Raw genomic sequence first — 19,494 nt, 5'->3', positions numbered from 1 at the left:
AACCCGGAGAAGTGTGAGGTGGTACACTTTGGAAGGACAAACTCCAAGGCAGAGTACAAAGTAAATGGTAGGATACTTGGTAGTGTGGAGGTGCAGAGGGATCTCGGGGTACATGTCCACAGATCCCTGAAAGTTGCCTCACAGGTGGATAGGGTAGTTAAGAAAGCTTATGGGGTGTTAGCTTTCATAAGTCGAGGGATAGAGTTTAAGAGTTGCGATGTAATGATGCAGCTCTATAAAACTCTGGTTTGGTCACGCTTGGAGTACTGTGTCCAGTTCTGGTCGCCTCAGTATAGGAAGGATGTGGAAGCATTGGAAAGGGTACAGAGGAGATTTACCAGGATGCTGCTTGGTTTAGAAAGTATGCATTATGATCAGAGATTAAGGGAGCTAGGGCTTTACTCTCTGGAGAGAAGGAGGATGAGAGGAGACATGATAGAGGTGTATAAGATATTTAGAGGAATAGATAGAGTGGATAGCCAGCGCCTCTTCCCCAGGGCACCACTGCTCAACACAAGAGGACATGGCTTTAAGGTAAGGGGTGGGAAGTTCAAGGGGGATATTAGAGGAAGGCTTTTTATTCAGAAAGTGGTTGGTGCGTGGAATGCACTGCCTGAGTCAGTGGTGGAGGCAGATACACTGGTGAAGTTTAAGAGACTACTAGACAGGTATATGGAGGAATCTAAGGTGGGGGCTTATATGGGAGGCAGGGTTTGAGGGTCGGCACAACATTGTGGGCCGAAGGGCCTGTACTGTGCTGTACTATTCTATGTTCTATGTTCTAAACAGCGACTCCTTTGCTTGCATCTTCAGAAACAGCTCCACTTTCATCTTTAATATATTTATTTTTCCCTTTTAGGGTTCTTTTGAAGACCCTGACCTGGACTTGTGCGCTGACTTTGGTTCTTTGCGGGAATGGGACCCGTTCTCGGGGTTTCACAACTGGCTGTTGTTCGCACACCAAGGGCTTGACCTAAGAGTCTGGCTTGGATTTGGAAGCCTAGGATCTCGGGGCTCTGGAGATGGGCAGATTGAGGGTTGGTGTCACGGCATGAAACCCGTGTATTGTCGGGGAATATCTACAGTTGTATGCCAAGTTTTTTGGATACAGAGCTCGAAAAAATTGACATAACGAAATTTTAAAATCGTAAACCAGCGAGTTGTTTGTTATGTCTCCCTGCTCACTGGGAAAACGGAGACACCTCTTTCTCCCTTATTAGGGAGAGAGAGAACCTGTGGTATGTCATATACCAGGTGAAACGCGAAGTCTTTGGGGTAACTGCAAGTCTGTGTCTTTGCTATTGCTTTGCTCACACTTGAGTGCTCAGTGGTGGGTGCCATTGCTTTTTTTGCTAGTGGGGGGAGTGGAATTGTCACTTGCGTGTGAGAGGGAGGGGAGCTGGGCGGGACTTTGGGGTTCTAACATTTAAATGTCGTTCATTCTTTGGGGCACTCCTCTGTTTTCGTGGATGGTTGCGAAGAAAAAGCATTGTATACATTTCTCTGATATTAATTTGGACCGTTGAACCCTTGAATCTTGGAATTAAGGTTAAATATGTCACAGATCGTTCTGCCATTTGATGACAGTATCTTGACCCCAAATCTTTCATTAATTCTGATTTTGTTCATAAAACAAAATGTCTCTTAATGAAGAAATTTACATAACTATACAGGGAAAATGAAGGGAAATTTGTCTGGTGCAAATGACAAAGGTTGTTTGGATAGCAGTAAGCGCTACTTTGATATTAGTGCTGAAAAGAAATGGACAGATTTTCAATTTAGTAGCAAGTAGCACAAGTTGACACATCAACTTGCATATCAGTCCATTTGCAATGTGAACCTTTGGTTAATACCATTGTTAAAGATATTGGTTGAAATTTCCATTAGTGAACATAATGAAACTAGAAACCTTTGATCATGGATGGCATTTTGTTACATCAAGGCGCTGGTCTAAATTTTGATATCAGTATTGAGCTTTATACAGTAAGTGGTCTCTTATCTGTTAAAGTAACAGACAAACATGAACTTTTGCAGTTATTAAATAATTGAACAATTCATGGATTTTCATTAGCTAGCTTGCTAACAGGATAGATCAATGTTTAAATGCTTTCACTTAAGTGGTAGTTCTTTGATTTTTGTAAATATATTAATTATAATAATACCCTCCAAAATTTAAGCCCTTCTTTAGTTTATTTCATATTTTGACTGCAAGGTAAAGATACAATTATAATAGAGTGCACAGAAAGAGAAGCTAGAGTTTAGGAGAATGTTTCCAATATTTAAACCAGCAATCTCATATAATTTTGGCTAGATATTCATCCAACAGTGGTACAGTTAGTGGAGCTGCTCAGAGGCCTGGGTTCTATCCTAAATTCCCACCCTGTCTGTGTGGAGTTTGCACATTCTCACTGAAACCACGTAGGTTACCCTGTGGGTGCTCTGGTTTTCTCCCATATCCTAAAGACATGCAAACTAGTAGGTTGTCACGCAGGTGAGAAACTGCTAGAAAATTCAGCAGTCTAATGAACAAGGAGGCAATTAAAAGAGAGAGAGGACTCTGACTTTGTTTTGATAACACTTTTAATCGGGGCCTGCGTCCCGGATAGGAACAGATTTGGTTGGAGCCAATTTTTGAAATTGTGTCGGGGCTTGTCTTGATTGGGGAAATCCCTTGTAATTAATCTTTGTGTGGAAAAACAGCAGAAATGGATGTTGTGAAATTTCTGGCAAAGCCAAACCCTGCGGTTTTGCCGACAGCTAAAAAGGATGATGTGCGGGACATTGCTAAAGAATTGAGAATTGAGGTAAAGAAGGGTATGACTAAGATAGAAATTCAAAGAGAAATAGTTGAATCTTATGTTTCGACGAAACAATTTACTGAGAATGTATTGAAAATGTTTGCTGGAGGTAAACTTACTGGGTGGAGCAACGCAGGCTGCAACTGAAACGTCTCGAGGCCAAACAGGCAGAAAATCAGAGAGAAGAGGCAGAAAGACAGAGGGAGTTTGAGAGGGAGATGCAGCATCAAGAGGGTCAAGTGTCAGGCAGTGGTGGTGAGAGGGGTGCATCAATTAATGTCAGTCAGGAAATTAAGTTGGTACCTCCATTTGCTGAAGGAGATGTTGATAGGTACTTCCTACATTTTGAGAAAGTGGCTCAGAACAGGAAGTGGCTGACGGAGGACTGGGCAGTATTGCTGCAAAGTGTGTTAAAAGGGAAGGCGCAGCAAGCATATTCTGCCTTGTCTGTGACTGAGTCGACTAATTATGATGCTGTGAAGGAGGCTGTGCTTAAGGTCTATGAAATGGTGCCAGAAGCGAACTGACAGAAGTTTCGGGGTTTGAGGACGTCTGGGAACCAGACATATATAGAGTTTGCCCGTGAAAAGGAGAAGTACTTTGATCGGTGGTGTGCCTCAAAAGAAGTAGACGAGGACTACGACAAAGTGAGACAGCTGATGCTGATCGAGGAATTTAAAGAGTGTGTCCCTAGTGAGACACAGACATACTTTGAAGAGAAAGAGGTTGAGACTCTTTCCACGGCCGCTAGGTTAGCGGATAAGTTTGCCCTGACTCATAAGATTACGTTTTTCCCGAACAAGGGTTATCAGAAGAGTTACCAGGATAATCCGCCGAGTAAAACAGAAAACAAGGCAGAAGCTAGTGACAGAGGTAAAGGGGAGGGGAAACCAACCAAAGATAAGTTTTCCAGTTTTACCTGTTACTACTGAAGGAAGCCCGGCCATGTGGCATCTAACCATCTTATTCAGAAGAAAGAAATGGGAAAGGAGAAGGGGAAAACCCCCAATGCATGTGCACCAGTGGCTGAGACCACACAAAGGAAGGTGGGATCTGGCCAAGTTCAGGAAGGGATTGAGTAGTTTATTATCAAGGGTCTTGTGTCTGTGAAGGAGGGGTCACCCCTAGTTCCAGTGAGAATCTGGCGCGATACTGGAGCCGTTCAGTCACTGATATTAAGTGATGTCTTAGAATTTGGTGACGAGACAAAAACGGACCAAATGAATATTCTGGAAGGTATTGGCAAGGGAACAGAGGTCGCGCCTTTGCACAAAATAATTTTGAAATGTGACTTAGTGTCTGGACCAGTTGAGATAGGCATATGACCTAAATTACCGATAGCTAACGTGGACGTCTTGTTGGGAAATGACCTGGCAGGAAAAGATGTATACCCAGAGTTACAGCTAACAAGCCGGCCTGCTGTTAGTGAGACAAGTGCAGACAGTGAACTTTATCCCACATGCGCAATCACAAGACGCACGACAAGGAAGGCTGCAGAAGTGAAGCGATCTGAACGGGAGGGGTCAGGTGCCCGCGATAGCAAAGACAGGGGTACAGATCCTACTGACTTATCTGAAACTTTTCTACCATCTGTGTTCAACCAGGACCCAGGTAGTGAGGCGGATAAGAGGGGTTTGTCATTGTCCAGGTGGAAGCTTGTGGAAGAGCAGGATAGGGATCCTGAGATTGCAGTTTTAAAAGGGACAGCTCTTTCTGAGAATGAAATTCAGAGGGAGTCAATGGGTTACTATCTGAAGGATGCGGTAGTAATGAGGAAGTGGAAACCACTGACAGCACCTGCCGATGAGGATAGGGCTGTGGTGCACCAGGTGGTGGTTCTGAAGGGTTACCGTACAGAAAATTTAAAGATGACTGATACAATGCCTTTAGGGGGACATCTTGGAGTTAGAAAGACAGGGCATGAGATTATGAAAGAATTTCATTGGCCCGGTATAAGAAAGGATGTGGTGGTTTTTTGTAAAACTTGTCACACATATCAAGTGGTAGGGAAACTGAATCAGCCTATCCCACAAGAGCCACTTCGCCCCATACCAGCTTTTGACGAACCTTTCTCTAGGGTCATTGTGGATGTGTTGGCCCACTGCCAAAGACTGCAGGGTACCACCAATACCTGTTAACCATTATGTATGCTGCCTCTAGGTTCCCAGAAGCAATACCCCTCAGGAACCTAAAGGCTAAAACAGTGGTGAAGGCACTTATTAAGTTCTTCACATTAGTGGGTCTGCCCAAGGAGATACAATCGGATCAGGGCAGTAATTTTACTTTGGGTGTATTTCAACAGGTAGTTACAGAACTGGGAGTGAAACTAATTTCGTCCACAGCATACCATCCCCAATCCCAGGGAGCGATAGAGAGGTTTCACTCTACCCTCAAAACCATGATTAAAACATGCTGTATGGAAAACGGAAAACATTGGGATGAGAGTATACCTATACTCCTAATTGCAATAAGAGATTCGATCCAGGCATCATCCATAAGGCTGCAACATGTCCAGTTAGAAGATGGGATGTAGTTCCTCAAGCTTGTGTTGGACCTTATTACAACAGTACAAGGCCACTGACTGAGAGGGCAGTAGGATGGAGAACACAATTGGCAGGCAATAGGAAGCTCTGGGTCACCCATGTGGACCCAACACAGCGGTCCATGAAGCAGTGACACAATTTATGTTCAGTTGCTCCAAGTATAGAGGAATCAACATTGTTAACACTGAATACAGTCTACTAGATTTAAGACCATAAAACATAGGAGCAGAATTAGGCTACTCAACCCATTGAATCTTCTCCATCATGGCTGATTTATTATCCCTCTCAACCCCATTTTCCCTGCCTTTTTCCCTGTATCCTTTCACACCCTGACTACCCAAGAACATATAAAACTCCGCTTTAAATATACTCAGTGGTTACATACTCATGCCCTCTTCTCATTGTTACCATCAGGTAGGATGTACAGGAGCCTGAAGGCCCACACTCAGTATTCAGGAACAGCTTCTTCCCCTCTGCCAACCGATTTCTAAATGGACATTGAACCCATGAACATTACCTCTCTAATTTTTTAAAGATTATTTCTGTTTTTGCACTATTTTTAATTTAACTATTTAATATACATTTATACAGTTACTGTAATTGATTTACTTATTTTTTATATATGTATCATGTACTGTATTGTACTGCTGCCACTAAGTTATCAAACTTCAGGACATATGTTGGTGATAGTAAACCTGATTCTGATTCTGATTTAGCATCCACCAACAGTGGCAATGAATTTCACAGATTCACAACCCGGTGGCTAAAGAAATTCCTTTTCATCTCTGTTCTAAATGGATGTCCCCTATTCTGAGGCCGTCCCTCTGGTCCTAGACTCCCCGACTACAGGAAACATCCTCTCCCTATCCACTCTATCTAGGTCTTTCAATATTTGATAGGTTTCAGTGAGATTCCCCCCACCCCCCAAGTTTTCTAAACTCCTGAGAGTACAGGCCCAGAGCCATCAAACACTCCTCATATGTTAACCATTTCATTCCCAGAATTATTCTTGTGAACCTCCTCTGGATCCTCTCCAATGCCAGTACATCTTTTCTGAGATAAGGGGTCCAAAGCAGCTCACACTACTCCAACTGCGGTCTGACTAATGCTCTGTAAAGCCTCAGCATCACATCTAACTTATATTCTAGTCCTCTCAAAATGAATGCTAATATTGCATTTGCCTTCCTTACCACCAGCTCAACCTGCAAGTTAACATTTAGGGAATCCTGCACGAGCACTCCCAGGTCCCTTTGCATCTCTGAGTTTTGAATTTTCTCTCCATTTAGAAAATAGTCTACCCATGATTCCTTCTACCAAAGTGCATGAGCATACAGTTCCCTACACTGCATTCCATTAGCCCACTCTTCCCATCTGTTCAAGTCATTCTGCAGATTTCCCCCTTCCTCAACACTACCTGCCCCTCCACTTACCCTTGTATCATCTGCAAACTTCTCCATTAAGCCATCAATTCTGTCATCCAAATCACAGACATATAACTCAAAAAGAATTAGTCTCAATAAGCACCACTAGTCACCAGCAGTCAACCAAAATAGGCCCCCTTTATTCTGCCTCCTGCCAGTCATTCAATCTTCTATCCATGCTAGTATCATTCCTGAATACCATGGGCTCTTATCTTTTTAAGCATCCTCATGTGTTGCACTTTGTCGAAGGCATTCGGAAAATCGAAGCAAGATCCATTGACTCTCCTTTGTCTATTCCGCCTGTTATTTTTTCATAGATTCCAACAGATTATCAGGCAAGATTTCTGTTTAAGGACTTTGGCTTACTTTAACATGTGGCTCCAAGTACCCCGAAACCTCATGCTTAATAATGGACTTGAACATCTTTCCAACCACTGAAGTAAGGCTAACTAGACTGTAATTTCCTTTATTCTGCTTCCCTCAGTACTTAAAGATGGAGTGACAATTGCAATTTTCCAGTCTTCCGGAACCATTCCAGAATCTAGTGATTCTTGAAAGATCATTACTAATATCTCTACAATCATTTCTCTTTCAGAGCTCTGAGGTGTAGTCCACCTGGTCTGTTTCTTTGTCTCCCATTATTACCTCTCCAGAGTAATGTTCCAACAGTCCAATATCCACTCTCACCTCTCATTTACTGTTTATATATGTCAAAAAACTTTTGGTATCCTCTTTAATATTATTTGCTAGCTTTCCTCCATAGTTCATCTTTTTTCTCCTTATGGCTTTTTTAGTTGCCTTCTGTTGGTTTTTAAAAGCTTCCCAATCTTCTAATTACCCACTAATTTTTGGTATTATATACCCTCTCTTTTGCTTTAATGCTGTCTTTGACTTCCCTTGTCAGCCACGGTTGTGTTATCGTCCCTTCAGAACACTTCATCTTGGGATGTATTTATCCAGAAACTTCCAAATTACCCCCAGAAACTCCAGCCATTGCAATTCTGCAGTCATCCCTGCCATTGTCCCCATCCAATCAACTCTGACCAACTCCAGCCTCATTCCTCTGTAATTCCCTTTCCTCACTGTAAGACCATAAGACATAGGAGGACATCTCTGTTCTAAATGGATGCCTCTGTAATATTTTTACATCTGACTTTATCTTCTCCGTCTCAAACTTCGGGGTGAATTCTATCATATTATGATCACTAGCTTCTAAGATCTTCTTTACCTTCAGCTCCCTAATCAAATCTGGTTCACTACACAACATTCAATCCAGAATTGTCTTTCCCCTAGTGGGCTCAACCACAAGCTGCTCTAAAAAATGGCATCTCGCAGGTATTTTACAAATTCCCTCTCTTGGAATCTACCACCAACCTAATTTTCCCAATACACCTGCATATTGAAATCCTTCAGGACTATAACATTGTCCTTATTACATGCCTTTTCTACTTCTTGTTGAAATTTATATCCCACATCCTGCTTGGGCACCTGTATACAACTCCCATCACGGTCTTTTTTCCCTTGCAGTTTCTTAACTCTACACAGAAACATTCTACATCTTCCAATCCTATGTCACCTCTTTGAGTGTTTCATTTCACTTTTTACCAACAGAGCCACACCACCCCCTCTGCCTAATTGCCTGTCATTTCAATACAAGGTGTATCCTTGGATATTAAGCTTACAACTATGATCTTTCAGCCACGACTCAGTGATGTCCACAATGTAATACCTGTCAATCTCTAACTGCGCTATAATATGATCTACCTTATTCCATGTACTGCGTGCATTCAAATATAATATAACACTTCAGTCCCGTATTCTTCTTGCTTTTGCTCCCATGTCACACTTCAACTCATCCCACTGACTGCAATTGTGCCCTATCATCTGCCAGAAGAAGTGCAAGTTTTAGTTCTCTGGGAGTGAGGTCTCAGCCTGACCTGCACAGCAGTCTATGTTCTCATTGAATAACTGTTCCCATTGTTTATCCCAAAGGTCACTCTGGGTTTTATCCTAGAGGCATCACCCCTCCTTTATACTTACTGTAGATTAACAAGTTTCTTTCGTTTCCTTCCCTGTTCTGATGAAGTCTCCAACCTTACCCATTAATTCTAGTTTCCCTTCCTACAGATATAGCCTGATCTGCCATGTACTTCCAACATTTTCTGTTTCAATCACTATTTCTACAGATGTTTTCCATAGCCTCATAGCATTGTAAAATAAAGTTTTCTGCTGTTCTTTGCCATAAAGAACGGAAGCTCGAAGTTTTCGGACGGATGGACTCAGTGTCGGCTGTGGTCAGCTGCTTCCAAGTCATCGGCAAGTTGACGGTGCCTGGAGGTTTATGGCAGGGAGTTTCTCCCTTTTGCCGCCTGCTATCGGGGACTCGGGAGTCGATTGACTTGGGGACTTTGAGACTATGAGACTATTTTTACCGTGCCTATGGTTTGATCTTCATCAAATTATGGTATTGCTTTGCACTGCTGTAACTATATGTTATAATTATGTGGTTCTGTCAGTGTTAGTCTTTGGTTTGTCCTGTTTACTGTGATATCACTCCGGAGAAACATTGTATCATTTCTTAATGCATGTATGCATTTCTAAATGACAATGAAAGAGGACTGAGTGTTCTCATAATCTAATCTAAATGTAAACTTACATTTAAATACACCCCAGTCTATGGACTGATTTCTTGATTAAAGATCCTTTAGTACAGGGCTAATCACTTTACCTCAGATTCTCGGAGCTAAACTCAGACTCCAGGAACTTCAGGAACTGTTCACGTCCTACAGGGTCCTTTAGCACTTCATCGAAGGAGAATCCCCATCTCCTCACACGTTGCTGGCTGGGCTCTTTGCTTAATGTACATGAAAAAGAAGAGGAAAATCTTTTCAGAAAAATAAATCTCATGTTTGTTGTTTCCAAGAATTCTTTCAAAGCAATTAAGGCAAGAATATGCATTTATATGCCACCATATCTCAATCTGATGCTCTAATACCATGACTTGCCACTATTGAATTGAATTGAATTGACTTCATTACTTATATCCTTTAAATACATGAGGAAAAGTCTTTTATGTTACATCTCGGTTCAAATGTGCAATGTGCATTTATAGTAATTTATAATAAATATTATGTACAACGGGATAGTTAAAATAACATAAGAATACAGTAGCTTCAGCATGAATTAAGCAGTCTGATGGCCTGGTGGAAGAAGCTGTCCTGGAGCCTGTTGTTCCTGGCTTTTATGCTGCAGTACAGTTTCCTGGATGGTAGCAGCTGGAACAGTTGTGGTTGGGGTGACTTGGGTCTCCAATGATCTTTCGGGCCCTTTTTACGCACCTGTCACTGTAAATGCCTTGAATAGTGGGAAGTTCACATCTACATATGAGCTGGGCTGTCCGCACCACCCTCTGCAGAGTCCTGCGATTGAGGGAAGTACAATTCCCATACCAGACATTGATGCAGCCAGACAGGATGCTCTCAATCGTGCCCCTATAGAAAGTTCTTAGAATTTGGGGGCCCATACCAAACTTCTTCAACCATCTGAGGTGAAACATGTGCTGTTGTGCCTTTTTCACCACACAGCTGGTACATACAGACTATGTGAGATCCTCGGTGATGGTTATGCTGAGGAACTTGAAGCTGTTCACCCTCTCAACCCCAGATCTATTTATGTCTATAGGGGTTAGTTTGTCTCCATTCCTCCTGTAGTCCACAACTAGCTCCTTTGTTTTTGCAACGTTGAAGGAGAGGTTGTTTTCTTGATACCACTGTTTTAGGGTGATGACTTCTTCTCTGTAGGCTGCCTTGTTATTATTTGACATTAGGCCAATCAATGTAGTATTGTCAGCAAATTTAATTAGCCGATTGGAGCTGTGGGTGGTGACTGTCATGGGTATACAGAGAGTAAAGGAGGGGGCTTAGTACACAGTCCTGAGGGACACCTGTGTTGAGCGTCAGAGGGGCAGAGGTGAGGGAGCCCAATCATATCACCGGCCAACAATCCGACAGCAAGTCCAGGATCCAGATGCACAAGGCAGGGTGAAGGCCGAGGTCTCTGTGCTTCTTGTTGAGCCTGGAGGGAATTATGCTGTTGAATGCTGAACTGTAGTCCAAGAACAGCATTCTCACAAAAGCCTTCCTCTTCTCTAGATGTGTAAGGACAGTGTGTAGAGCTGTGGTTATCTGTCGATCGGTTGTGTCAGTAGGTGAATTGTAGGGGGTTCAGTGTGGGTGGCAGCATGGTAAGCTGCAGATGTAGTCCTTGACCAGTCTCTCAAAGCATTTGCTTATTATTGAGGTGAGTGAGACAGGACGCCAGTTGTTCAGACATGTTACCTTGGTCTTTTTAGGTACAGGGACAATGGTGGATGATCTGAAGTAGGAGGTCACTCTACACTGGGAAAGGGAGAGATTAAAAATGTCTGTAAACACACCTGCCAGTTGTGCAATGCACATCCTAAGTACCCGTCCTGAGATACCGTCCGGTCCCACAGCCTTGGGACTGTCCACTCGTTGGAAACACCTGAGTACTTCAGCCTCAGAGATGACCAAGCTGCTGGTTGCATCATCAGCAGGTCTCCTCAGGGGCTCAGTATTGGCGACATCGAATTGAGCATTAAAAAGATTTAGCTCGTCTGGGAGACAGGCATCAATGTTGGAAACTCCATTATGTTTAGCTTTGAAGTTTGTGATGGTGTGCAGATCTTGCCATAAGCTGCGTGTGTTGTTGGTGGAACATTAAGTCTGAATCTTGTCTCTGTATTGTTGTTTTGCTGCTTTGATGACTTTGCGCAGATTGTAGCTACATTTCTTGAGTTCATGTTGGTTACCAGCAATGTAAGCTCTGTGTCGCGCGGTAAGTGCTGCTCGCACGGAACTGTTGATCCAGGGTTTCTGATTCGGGAAGACCCTGACCGATTTTGGGAGGACAACATCCTCGATACACTTTAGGATAACCCCATCCGTGAACTCGAAGACATCCTCATCAAGGAAGACTTTCCAGTCAGTGTCATCAAAGCAGTCCTGCAGCATGGAGGCCGAATGATTGGACCAACAGTGGATGGTTTTAACTATGGCCGTCTCTTGTTCCAACTGCTGCCTGTACTTTGGCAGCAACAAGATGGAGGAGTGATCTGATTTTCCACATGGATGGTGAAGGAGTGCTTTGTAAGCGTTGCGGAAGTGAGAGTAGCAGTGATTGAGTATGCTATCTCCCCGTGTGCTCAGCTGGATGTGTTGGCAAATCGTTGGAGAGACTTTAGTCAGTGACGCTCTTTTAAAGTCACCAGCGACGATGAAGGCAGCCTCTGGGTGTGCAGTCTCCAGGGTGCTATGGTCTCGTACAGTTCCTTGAGAGCCAGGTCAGTATCAGCCTGCGGCAGAATATACACAGCTGTGATAACAACAGCCGTGAACTCCCTAGGCAGCCAGTAAGGTCTATACAGCAGCACCAGGTACTCCAGATCTGGGGAACAAAATTAGTTGAGGGCATGCAAGTTCCGGGGGTCGCAGCATGCATTGACCATGAAGCATACCCCACCTCTCTTACTCTTCCAAGTGAGGTTTTTTGACCTGTCCACCCGGAACAGGGAGAACCCGTAAAGCTTGATGGCATGATCCGATATCTCCTCCATCAGCCAGGTATCCACGAAGCACAAAACGTTGTATTCCTTTGTTTCCTGCTAGTAGGAGATTCTGGCTCTCAGTTGACACAGCTTATTGTCCAGGGGCTGAACGTTAGCCAGGAGTATGCTAGGGAGCAGTGGCCGATTAGCACGCCGTCTCAACCTCACCAGAATGCCATCCCTTCTCCCCCATCTCCGACGCCGCTTCCGAGGTAGCAGCAGTGTAGTAGGCGAGTTTCCATTGATAGCGCAAGCAGGGTATCCCAGTGTAGAAAAGGCGGCACCTAGTGGGTAAATGCCATCCTCTTGATGTTCAGGAGAGTCAGTCTATTCAATCTGATGCAACTATCAGCCACTTGAACAAGAAATGCGAAGGAAATCGCAGAAATCAAAAGTATACTGTTTGGAATGGAGCTCGCAACATGGCCACTATACGTGGCGCCATCTTGTCATTGCTCTTTTATCATAACAAAATTACACCAGTTGTACAATCCCTATGTCCTGATAATTAGCTTGTCCATTAGCATTCGACACCAATACTGCCTGGTATAAACAAATTATTTCATATGGTTTAATGAAGCATATAAATATGTTCAATAGTGATATTATTGTGAACATAAAAAGTGGTTACCGTCTTTGCAATTCAAGAAGACAGAAACAAAATATGATAGATTAGACTTCGCTCTGTTGAATTCCAGGTTTTGTTGTGTGTCCTGTGGGCAAATATCAAATAGAAGGCATCTTTCTTCTCTGGAATTGCCCAATGCCCTGTTCCACACATATAGCAAATTTTGTTATTCTAGCTGAGGGGGTAAAGTGGGCCAGACAACATGACATTGCTTGCCTTCCCTTTAGATCAGGGGTTCTTTACCTTCTTTATACCCTACCATTAATCAAGGGGTCCGTGGACCCCGGATGGGAACCCCTACTATAGACATAGTTTCTTCTGTCCAACTGCACAACTCATGAAGAGCAAATGTTGAACAGAGATAATGTTGCTTTCTCTCAGCCTTTTGAATCCTAAAGTAATCTAGCGCCTGTCTCAATAAAGAAATTCTGAGCATAGGACTTATTATCCATAAAATCAAGAGTACAAATTTAATCAAACAGAGGATCTCTAAATCTAAGATAGATAGAAGCAAATTTCATCTGAAGTACATTTTCTATCATTTTGGCGAAGGAGGTAAAAGATGTCCACTTTCAAGACTGGTTGCCACGTGACTGCATCAGCTCCTTCACAAACCACTCTGAACATCCCTTCCAAAACCTCCCTGATGACTGTGACTCCTAACCACCCCTATCACTGTCACAAGACCTCCTTCAATACTCTCAGTGACTGCTGCAAGCAAGCTACCGCCACTCGCAGTCCTCCAACCACATATCTGATTGGCACTCCGTGACAGCTCCTGTTCCCTTCAATTTTCTCAGTAAATGTTCATGAATCCTCTTTGTTTGCTGACCTTTTTCACCCATCCTCAGTGATGCCATTACTGACCTCTTTGAATGCCGGCTCTTGTAACTACCTCTGCGACTATCTCAGCACCCCTTACCCTACTACCCTCAATAAAGTACTGTTCTGATTACCTTGACTGCTTACCTCTAAACCATCTCTCCACTAATCCTTCACCCCAACACTCACTCTCGACTGCCTGGATTAGGACCACTGACTACCTTGAACTCCAAGCTCTCAGTTACCGCTCCCCAAGCGCCATCTGTTCAGTCCCTTGCTTCCTTCCACCACAACTCAATCATTCCCCCAATGCCAATGTGAGCTCTAAACGGAGGAGCAAATCTCAGACTAATTTCAAGATAAGCATACAAGAAACAGTGATAAACTGAAAATTTCTGTTATTGTAATGTAAATTGAGAAAAAAAAACAATGCCGGGAGTACGGAAATGAAAGTATCCCTGAAACTCTTTGATCAGCAAGCTATGAGAAACCCAGTGGACACTGGGGTAAGTTTAAAGGCTGATTTATACTTGTGTGTACTAGCTTACGCTGTAGCCTATGCAAGTGGGCTACGCCGTTGTGAACATTTATACTTGTGCGTTGGTGTGTCTGCGTCGCTCTGCAATTCACCGGCAAAACGCTAGCTGGTGGTGGGGTTTCTATGCCACTGTGTTGAGTTTCTTCGTGTTGAAACTCAACACGAAGAAACTCAAACTTCAAACAAGGTGACTGAAACTGAAGGAGGGTGAATTTTCTGTGCTTGTCCGGCCACTGAGAGACATGGACGAGGAAATGCATTTCAAATATTTTTGGATGTCGGCAGGTAGATTTGATGATTTGGTTCATCATCTCCAACCATTTATTTCGCATCGGTGTACGCACAGTATACTCAGAGACTGGCAATCACCATTCGAGTTTTAGCTTCAGGTGGAAGTCAACAGGCTGTAGCAGCTAGCTACAAACTGGCGTCAAGCACAGGGTCCTCCATAATTTCAGAGGTCTGTAAAGCTTTATGGAAAGCATTGCAGCCAGAGTTCCTTCCCTGCCCTTCAGTCACCCAATGGGAAGCTGTTGTAGCGTAGGAGGAAATGCAATTCTACCAAGTGGACCAATCACAGTTGTTGCGGTCTGTGTTGCCGTGACGTGTAGTTACATTTTGGGAGAGGTGTGCGTTAGGCTACAGCGTAGGGTTGGTGTAGAGTACAGCGTAGGGTACGCTGCTACACCGTACATTTGATGCACAAGTATAAATCAGCCTTCAGGATAACATCAAGGTGATGACTGCATCACAGAGGGTGGTAGGTCGAATAGCAATGAAAGGGGACAAGGGTCAACCAGTGGTCAAGGTAGCAAATGGAAGAGAACTAATTTCATTCAATTGAAATATGATCTGATGCAGGGAACATAACTAAAAACTACAATAAATGAGGAGGAGGAGGGAGATTGAGTATACAGTAGATTCAACACATTCATGCGAAGGGAAAGGAATTAAGATTTTAATTGCAATCAAACGGGGTGACAAATAAACCAGGCCAGTTTCAGATCAATCAGGCATCATCAACGGATGGGTTTCGTGGGTTGGGGATTAGGGGACCATTGAAAGATTGGACTTGAAATTCATTTACATAAGAGGGCTGTTCAGATGAAAATTTGCACAACTGGGTGTGAAGGAGTGTAGCACCCAGCTCCAGGTTCTCACTCATTGCAGCACTCTTTCTTACAACTCAGGGTGGCACGGTGGCGTAGTGGCTTGAACAATGCTTTACAGAACAGGTGACCCAGGGTTCAGTTCCTGCAGGAGTTTGTACATTCTTCCTGTGACTGCATGGGTTTCCTCCGGGTGCTCTGGTTTCCTCCCACAGTCCAAAGGCCTGCTGGTTGGTAGGGTAATTGGTTATTGTACATTGTCCTGTGATTAGGCTGGGGTTAAATCAGGGGATCGCTGGGCGGTGTGGCTCGAAGGGCTAGAAGGACCTATTCCACACTGTATCTCAATACATAAATAAATAAATAAACTTTCCCAAATTATGTCAACAAAAATGAAGCACTCAAAGTTCATCTCTAAAATGATCTTCAACACCTTTGGTCTGAAAAATTGCTCTAAGCAACTGAATTTTACTGAACCTCTTCCCTTATTTACACTCGGTGCACTTTATTAGGTACACTTATACATCTGTTTGTTAATGCAAATTTCTAAGGAGCCAATCATGTGACAGCAACCCAATGCATAAAAGCAGGCAGACATGATCAAGAGGTTCAATTGTTGTTCAATACAAACATCAGAATGGGGAAGAAATGTGACCTAAGTGACCTTGATCATGGAATGATCATTGGTGCCAGACAGGGTGATTTGAGTATCTCAGAAACTGCTGATTTCCTGGGATTTTCATGCACAATAGTCCCTAGAGCTTACAGGGAGTGGAGCAAAAGGCAAAAGAAAACATCCAGTGAGCATCAGGTTGGTGGGTGAAAACACATTGTTAATGAGAGAGGTCAGAGGAGAATGGCCAGATTCGTTCAAGCTGATAATAACTCAAATAACTATGCGGTACAACAGCGGTGTGCAGAAGAGCATCTTATAACCATATAACAATTACAGCACAGAAACAGAACATCTCGGCCCTTCTAGTCCGTGCTGAACTCCTACTCTCACCTAGTCCCACCGACCTGCACTTGGTCCATAACCCTCCATTCCCTTCCTGTCCATATATCTATACAATTTAACTTTAAATGACAACATCAAACCTGCCTCAACCACTTCTGCTGGAAGCTCGTTCCACACAGCTACCACTCTCTGAGTAAAGAAGTTCCCCCTCATGTTACCCCTAAACTTTTGTCCTTTAACCCTCAACTCATGTCCTCTTGTTTGAATCTCCCCCACTCTCAATGGAAAAAGCCTATCCACATCAACTCTATCAATCCCCCTCATAATTTTAAACACCTCTATCAAGTCCCCTCTCAACCTTCTACACTCCAAAGAATAAAGACCTAACTTGTTCAACCTTTCTCTGTAACTTAGGAGATGAAACCCAGGCAACATTTTAGTGAACCTCCTCTGTACTCTCTCAATTTTATTGACATCTTTCCTATAATTCAGTGACCAGAACTGTACACAATACTCCAAATTTGGCCTTACCAATGCCTTATACAATTTCAACATTACATCCCAACTCCTATACTCAATGCTCTGATCTATAAAGGCCAGCATACCAAAAGCTTTTTTCACCACCCTATCCACATGAGATTCCACCTTCAGGGAACTATGCACCATTATTCCTACATCCCTCTGTTCTACAGCATTCTTCAATGTCCTACCATTTACCATGTATGTCCTATTTTGATTAGTCATACCAAAATATAGCACCTCACATCTTTCAGCATTAAACTCCATCTGCCATCTTTCAGCCCACTCTTCTAACTGGCCTAAATCTCTCTGCAAGCTTTGAAAACCTACTTCATTATCCACAACGCCACCTATCTTAGTATCATCTGCATACTTACTAATCCAATTTACCATTCCATCCTCCAGATCATTAATATATATGACAAACAACATTGGACCCAGTACAGATCCCTGAGGCACACCGCTACACACCGTCCTCTAATCTGACACACTGTTAACCACCACTACTCTCTGGCGTCTCCCATCCAGCCACTGCTGAATCCATTTTACTACTTCGATATTAATGCCTAACGATTGAACCTTCCTAACTAACCTTCCGCGTGGAACCTTGTCAAAGGCCTTACTGAAGTCCATATAGACAACATCCACCGCTTTACCCTCGTCAACTTTCCTGGTAACCTCATCAAAACATTCAATAAGATTTATCAAACATGACCTTCCACGCACAAATCCATGTTGACTGTTCCTAATCAGACCCTATCTATCCAGGTAATTATATATACCATCTCTAAGAATACTTTCCATCAATTTACCCACCACTGACGTCAAACTCACAGGCCGATAATTGCTAGGTTTACTCTTAGAACCCCTTTTAAACAATGGAACCACATGAGCAATACACCAATCTTCCGGCACCATCCCCGTTTCTAACGACATTTGAAATATTTCTGTCAGAGCCCCTTCTATTTCCACACTAACTTCCCTCAAGATCCTAGGGAATATCTTGTCTGGACCCGGAGACTTACCCACTTTTATGTTCCTTAAAAGCGCTAGTACTTCCTCTTCTTTAATCGCCATACTTTCCATAACTACCCTTCTTGTTACCTTTACCTTACACAATTCAATATCCTTCTCCTTAGTGAATACCGAAGATCCACTCTGATTCTCCAAGGGACCAATCCTATCCCCCACTGTCCTTTTGCTATTTATATAACTGTAGAAACCCTTTGGATTTATTTTCACCTTACTTGCTAAAGCTGCCTCATATCTTCTTTTAGCTTTTCTAATTTCTTTCTTAAGATTCTTTTTACATTCTTTATATTCCTCGAGCACCTCATTAACTCCAAGCTGCCTATATTTATTGTAAATCCCTCTCTTTTTCAGAACCAAGTTTCATATATCCCTTGAAAACCATGGCTCTCTCAAACTTTTAACCTTTCCTTTCAACCTAACAGGAACATAAAGATCCTGTACCCTCAAAATTTCACCTTTAAATGACCTCCATTTCTCTATTACATCCTTCCCATGAAACAAATTGTCCCAATCCACTCCTTCTAAATCCTTTTGCATCTCCTCAAAGTTAGCCTTTCCTCATCAAAAATCTCAACCCTGGGTCGAGTCCTATCCTTCTCCATAATTATATTGAAACTAATGGTATTGTGATCACTGGACCCGAAGTGCTCCCCAACACAAACCTCGTCACCTGCTCTATCTCATTTCCTAACAGGAGATCCAACACTGCCCCTTCTCTAGTTGGTACCTCTATGTATTGCTCCAAAAACCTATCTTGCACACATTTGACAAACTTCAAACCATCCAGCCCTTTTACAGAATGGGCTTCCCAGTCTATGTGTGGAAAATTAAAATCTCCCACAATTACAACCTTGTGCTTACTACAAATATCTGCTATCTCCTTACAAATTTGTTCCTCCAATTCTCGCTCCCCATTAGGTGGTCTATAACACACCCCTATAAGTGTCACTACACCTTTCCCATTCCTCAATTCCACCCAAATAGCCTCCCTCGATGAGTCCACTAATCTATCCTGCCAGAGGACAGCTGTTATATTTTATCTGACAAGCAATGTAACACCTCTTGCCCCTCCTATTCTATCACACCTGAAGCAACGAAATCCTGTAATATTTAGTTGCCAAACACACCCCTCCTGCAACCACGTTTCACTAATAGCTACAACATCATATTTCCAGGTATCAATCTAAGCTCATCCACCTTTCTTACAATGCTCCTAGCATTAAAATAGATGCATTTAAGAAACTCTCCACCTTTTACTCTCTTTTTGTCCTTAATGGAGCAAACAACTTTGTTATCTTTTTCTTCCTTCTCCCCTACATCTTTGGTCTGAGTGCTCCTGATCTCTGTCCCCTGCCTATCCTCCCTCACACATTGTCTACTAGCTTTCTCTATTTGTGAACTAACCTCCTCTCTCCTAGTCTCTTTAATTTGATTCCCACCCCCCAACCATTCTAGTTTAAAGTCACCTCAGTAGCCTTCGCTAATCTCCCCGCCAGGATA

The 19,494-nt window shown here is 43.0% G+C and overlaps 1 protein-coding gene across 1 annotated transcript in view; it reads right to left on the bottom strand.

Moving 5' to 3' along the window:
* Positions 1-19,494, bottom strand: part of LOC134348657 (regulator of G-protein signaling 6-like) — a 185,171-nt gene that overhangs the window by 34,575 nt on the left and 131,102 nt on the right. Inside the window, exon 12 of the mRNA XM_063052410.1 lies at positions 9,491-9,616. Within this exon, the coding sequence (XP_062908480.1) occupies positions 9,491-9,616 (126 nt within the window). The remainder of the gene's footprint in view (positions 1-9,490; positions 9,617-19,494) is intronic.

This window comes from Mobula hypostoma, chromosome 1, assembly GCF_963921235.1.
Source record: "Mobula hypostoma chromosome 1, sMobHyp1.1, whole genome shotgun sequence".
Lineage (NCBI taxonomy): Eukaryota > Metazoa > Chordata > Chondrichthyes > Myliobatiformes > Myliobatidae > Mobula > Mobula hypostoma.
The sequence above is the reverse complement of the archived record's forward strand: the minus strand, read 5'-3'. Positions and strand labels throughout refer to the sequence as shown.